At 42.9% G+C, this 6,014-nt stretch overlaps 1 protein-coding gene across 1 annotated transcript; it reads left to right on the top strand.

Annotated features, from left to right (window-relative positions):
- Positions 1-3,876: 3,876 nt before the first annotated feature.
- Positions 3,877-5,894, top strand: LOC116688261 (uncharacterized protein C53C9.2; the record flags this gene model as incomplete). Its single annotated transcript, XM_032514165.1, is given in 2 exon segments — positions 3,877-3,901; positions 5,750-5,894. A coding segment is annotated over 1 exon segment (93 nt), but the record flags the coding sequence as incomplete, so codon positions are not given.
- Between the last annotated feature and the right edge of the window lie 120 nt (positions 5,895-6,014).

Here is a 6,014-nt window from a genome sequence, read left to right as displayed (position 1 = left end):
CGATTTTGGCTACCTGTCCCCGGCTGGAAATGTCCCCATTTTCACTGTGACTGACAGACCCGAAATTGGAATGAAACAAAGAAAAAACTGACAAAACGTAGCCGATAATCGCACACCCAATACACGCAGGCTCCAGGCAGCCAGAGCCCACGGTGCTCAGAGAGGTTTTAGAAGCCGTGTTTTACGATGCTAAAATCACTGGTTATTTACATGGAGTCTGGTGGGTTTAGCGAACGCAATTTCGCGGACTTTTATGTTTTAAAAAGGATCTTAATCTTTAACAGAAAGGTCGACCTCCTTAGAAATCCTTTCCATAATGTTGTCAGAAATTTAGAATATTAATCTGAGTATGTTAGCAGCTAAACAAGAACTTTATGAACGTAAATACAAGCTGGACAATTATCCCATTAACTTACATTGCAGTGATCTCGTTTAATACTGCATCACTGTCAAAGGCAAGGCAGCTTTATTTTGGGACACTTGGGGCCGAGATAGGGCCGTTAAAGAAAACACAGGAATGATCAGAGAGAGCACACGCAGTCACCACAACCTGGAAGGTTCAACCGAGACAATCAGTCCGAGTGTGTCCCTTAGGTGAGGGGGCCCGTCACATGCTGAGTCAGTCCAAGTCTCAAAAACACAACACAGTTCTTTGGTCCCCCTGTCCTGGGGCTGTCAACATGAATGTAAAATCACCCGCAATGATTACACAATCAAAGTTAAGACGGATAGACGCAGCAGTGAAGCATCAAGAAGGTTGCACAATATGTAGGTGGCCTGTGATATTTAGAAACATCGCTTGAGGGAAGATCTAATGAAGAGCCACATATCAAAAGAAGCAAACTTCTCACAAACTTTGCGTACAGTGGAAGAGTCATTAAGCAAAATGGCGACTCCACCTCCTTTCTTATTCACTCTATCTCACTCATAAAACTGAAGTTAGGGGGAGCTGACTCGATGAGAACGCAGCGCGGTTGTTATGGTCTAACCAGGTTTCAGTTAAAAACATAAAATCTAGATTGTGTTTGATAATAAATCATTGATTAAAAAGGATTTTCCTGCCAAAGACCTGACGTTTAGTAAGGCTAGTGTTAGTGTGTTTTCATTTTTTGGGACAGGCTGTAGCTGACGAGGAATGGATGCTAAATTTGCTAAGTTTGCAGTTAAGTGCTTATTCACCATTCTTTTCCTATTACCTATCACAACATAAATTGAGGAAGAGTTGAATCCACAGGGCCCGGGCTTGTCTTGGAAAAAGTCATGAGTGTCTCTAGGCCTGGAGCCAAGGCCCGGCACATATCAGGTCATGCTTACTGGATTTTGCACACAAGCGTCCTTATCAGTCTGAGTGGAAAGAGTTTGTTTACTTCCTGGCAGAGGAGCCCGGCGTTTTACTATTAACCGGGGTTGAACCCGGCGTTTTATTTTTGCCAGGGGTTGAGAGATGGGGGAAGGAAGGGGTGTAAATTTGGTTCCAGCATCTACCAGGTGATTCATGTGGTCAGTGAACTCCAACATGGGGGTAGGGGAAAGAGGGGAAAGGGTGAGTGGAGACAGCGATGGCTCCTCAAAGGATTCGGGGTTGGTAAGAGTGTTAGAGGGGTGCTGGATGGGTGAAAAGAGGAGTTGAGGTTTTGTATCTCTGCTCTGTGGTGTCCCAGGGTCAAATCTTTGCTCAGGTGGGGGCTGTGGTGGATCACTGCCACACTTTGTTGTTCTTCCTTTGTTTTGATTCGTCTGTCTCGTGTCCTTGGCAGAGTGTAGCGCAGAAAGTAAAGCAGATTAAAGGTGAACAGCTTTACTCCTGGCTTGTTAAGGGAAAGTCTATCTGCTTTAAAAAGATGCTGCGCTCCCAGAAAATGTTTAAATTGTCAATGAACTGCAGAGAGTGGACGGTACATTCAGTTGAAAGCCATTGTTTAGTGCCAACAGTCGGCGAATCTCTCATCTCCCTTCTGACTGACGGTATAGGGCCACTGATAAACACATTTGCGTTTAGAGAGCTGACGGTGTCCAGCAGTTCTTAAAGTCCAGTCTCTGCAATTCAGACTGTTGCTTTACAACATCATTTGACCCTATATGCAGAATAATGTTCTCACAGTTGGGTGTTCTGCTATGATAGCTGGGATTTTTTGGTAAAGTCAGACACCATGTCTTTGGGAAAACAGAGTATTTTGGTGTTTTACTGTTTTTTAATCTTTTACAGCAGAGTCACCCACATCAGGGTTTGAGGCCCAGTTGTTAGCTATTTATTTTGAATTGCTCTCAGTCCTTACCCTGCTGTGTGCGATGAAACGCAGTCCCGGTCATCAGATGACTGTCCAGCGTCTTGCAGCAGAGGAGCAAATCTGTTATCCAGTTCACACCAGGTTGTGGGGGGCATTTTGTTGCTTATTTTCCCTTTTGCAGCTGTCCACGGCTGTGTCCTACTAGGTTGAGGGGTTGAAGAGGCGCTCTGCCCGGAAGATAATGCAGGCCAGCCGGTCATATCACAAATCTCAGGGCGCTGTGCCCTGCCCGTTAGTCGTCCTCCCATTTCCCAGGAGAATGATTTACTCTTAGGCTTCGCACCACAAGAGTTCCAGGGAGGACTGCCACTTGTTGATTTGTTACCCGTTCTACAGCCCTCCTGTTTCTTTGTAGCTTTGTTGGTGCTAATTAGCCGTGTGTTAGCATGCTTTTGTCCATTGTTATGGGTCCATGGTAAAGTGGTGTCATTTCCACAAGATCCGTTAACTTCCACGTTCACTTCTAGAAGGTAAACCTTGGTTTCCAGAAGTGCAATCTTCTGAAGGAGTTTGTAGTAGTCATCCACGGAGAAAGGAGGCATCTTGCTGCTAATTAGCTTTAGCTACAGTCACTGTAGGACAGGCTTGAGCTATTGGTAGGCCACACTCACGCAGGAAAATGTTAAAATATGGCAATAGCCTACTGTGTCTACAAAAAATGTATAGTCCAGTTATTTATAAGTATCCAAGAGCCGCTGCTCATAGTTTCTCTCAGAGGAAAAGCAAGATTATCAGCAAAAATATGCAAGCAGAGGCAGGAGCAAGCAGCAAAAGCATCTGCACTGTAAGAAGCAGGAAGCTTCAAAGGAAAATATGTCCTCAGTAGTTTTTGTTGTATCTGATTCTCAATGAGCTGTTGCAGAAACAAGCCTTGAGCAGTAAAGCAAAAGCTGTCAGTAGTTAAGTAAACATTACAACATTATGAAATATTGAGACTTTCTAACTTGAAATATTAAGACTTTCTATCTTGAAATATTAGGATTATTAGGACTTTTTTTGAAATATTAGGATTATTAGACTTCTATTTTGAATATTGGATTATTAGGACTTTCTATCTTGAAATTAGGATATTAGGACTTTCTATTTTGAAATTTTAAGACTTTCTATCTTGAAATATTAGGACTTTTATCTTGAAATATTAGACTTTTTTCTTGAAGTATAAGGATGGATTTTTTATCTTGAAATATTAGGACTTTCTATCTTGAGGTGTAGTGGAGTGGAGTAGGAAGCAGCAGCAGGGGTGAGTCTAGGATCAGACCTGGGGGGGGGGGGGGGGGCTCAGCCCCTAATAAGAACAGCTCTAGGTCTAGTGTCCCCGTTTTAAGTTCTACAAAAATAAAAACATTACTTGTTTCTGAGGTAAATATGCTTCTGAGCTGAAAATGTCCCCGGATTTTGTCTGTGAAATCTGGTCACCTTACCCTAACTGATTAAGTTAATGTGTAGCTGTTGTTCCCCTCCTGACCTCCAGGGGCGCCGTTCTTTCATATTGAACTTTAAACTGAAAAACCCTGACTTGGAGGAAACCGGAAGTCTCATTGCTTCGCTGTGATCTCGGGCTGGCGGAGAGCTGTGTTTCTTTGTTTAGTCAGTTTTAAGAAGACTGACTCAAGGTAAACAACACACACACAGGTAAACCACTTTAATAAAGTCTCTTATACAGCTATCAAAGCGAATTGAAGCCGTAGCTGCGCATGCGTTAGCTTCCCTTCGGCAAGGAAACAGAGCGTCCGTTCTGAGCAACCGTGTGCTCCGTCTGTTGCTCGGTTGATCCTCTGTAGTTCGGTGGACTCGGTGCGATTCGTTAAATACCATAGACTAGATAGATAGTATATTAACGGTCTATGGTAAATACACGTCACGTGGGTGGGAACAGTCGCTTGTTGATGGACAGAATATCAGAGGCGACTCGCCGACACTTCTACTCTCAGTAATAATGGTGCTCCAATACATTTCTAACGTCTAGGCTTTTCTGCTTCTGCTTTAGTGTTTCTAATATTCTAGAGGAAGGTGAACCATGTGAGCAGCTGACAGCGTTGGCGGTATCATTAAATATTTTCTTCTTTTGCTGTGTTAAAGAGGAGTTGGAGCAGAGGGGCTGTTTAACCTAGGCCACTGTTTAGAGCTAACTGGAAGCTGACCCGCTAGCAGGGGCGTCGGACTGGGGGGGTGGCTGAGTACAACAGTTATTCAAAGATGCTAGACTGAATAGCTGTGGATGCAGGGAGGGGCCCGAGTTCGGACGAGCTTTCACACCGCCCCAAACCAACCGGACTATTTCTAGCGGAGGGATTCTGACGACAGTAAAGTTCTAAGTGTAAGAAACAAAACAGTGTCACTCCCCGATGTGAGTCGAGTGCAGGTGTGAGTTGTGCATGCTCAGATTTAACCGGTTTACGGCATAACGCATTATACTGACATTTGTGACATCCATAAAATAATAAACTTTTCTCATTACAAACAATAACAGAAGATGGGACTCATTTCAGAAACGTTGTAGCTATCTGTGGTTGTTTGATTGCTAACGTTAGCTCAAAACGCCATTCCAGTGACAGCCTTTGTTGTGTTTGATGCTAACTTGTAGCCAGTAGTGAACCAACTTCGTTAAGTAGGTCCATTTTTACTGTGTTGACAATACAGAAGTCTCTTCGTTAGGAGGTTACTTGTCGCAAAGTGACGCATGCGCAATTAACGTCTTATTTTTTTCATTTAGAAAGGCAACAACATACAACACTCTCGTTGGGGAATACAATACGTATATACAATACCAATGTTGTCTATGTAAGAAATATTTAGCTGAATCCAAGAAACAACAAAGAACAGATCAACAAAAAGGGAGGAGATACTTAAAATACAAATTAAAGCCAAAAGGCTAGAGAAGATAAAATTAACATTTAGAGCAGCACAAAGGAGAGATTAATCAAAACAATACTTTCCTAGATATGTAACTACACATTTGTCTCGCAATTTTACTTGATCTGATCTTTTTCATTGAGGAAAAAAAAGTTTGAAGTCATTTATAACAAATCTGCATTTGGCTCACATCAGAGAGAGACAAGCTCACCTAAACAACGTAGTCTTAGTGAGACAGGAAGACCCTGTCTCTGAGATGACATCTTTTGCCTTTGTTAGAAGTGGTGAACTTACAGCTCACAGCACTTTAATCACATCTATTGTGTAGCTTTGGTTTATATCTAGTGTTGGCAAAATAGCTTTTTATTGATGCTCTGAGTGAATTTAATTAAAACATCTTTACCTTTTATTGAGCAGTTGTTGAGATTTCTTCACAGTTTAATATAATGCTGTTTTCTTCAAACTACTCCAAGTTTATTGTGTAGCTAGGAAGGAAAGGTAACAGCCGCTGCTTTGAGTTTGTAGACTGTTCTTTTAGTTGTGTGAGGAGAACGAGAGGAGACAGCAGCTACTGAATATCTCTTGGTGCTTTGATTTGTACTGAACAGAATCCAGAGTGAGTCCGGCACCCACAGTGGAGATCTGCTGGACAAGAGAAGAATGGAGGAGGACAACCAGAACCCAGAGCAGCGGAGCAACAAGGTCCCCAGAAGACAATCAGCAAGCTCGGACTCTGATAGCAGCCATGTTCAGGTCAGTGTTCAGGGGGGTATTGCACTAAAGTAGTCTTAGCTCTGCAGCCTTGCTTGGTGTGTTTCACAAAGACCGAGCCAGGCTGCACAGATTAGACTAGGTCAAGCCTCGCTTTAGAAG

The sequence above is a fragment of the Etheostoma spectabile genome, chromosome 4 (assembly GCF_008692095.1).
Source record: "Etheostoma spectabile isolate EspeVRDwgs_2016 chromosome 4, UIUC_Espe_1.0, whole genome shotgun sequence".
Lineage (NCBI taxonomy): Eukaryota > Metazoa > Chordata > Actinopteri > Perciformes > Percidae > Etheostoma > Etheostoma spectabile.
Note: the sequence above shows the minus strand (reverse complement) of the source record. Positions and strands in the feature narration are given on the sequence as shown.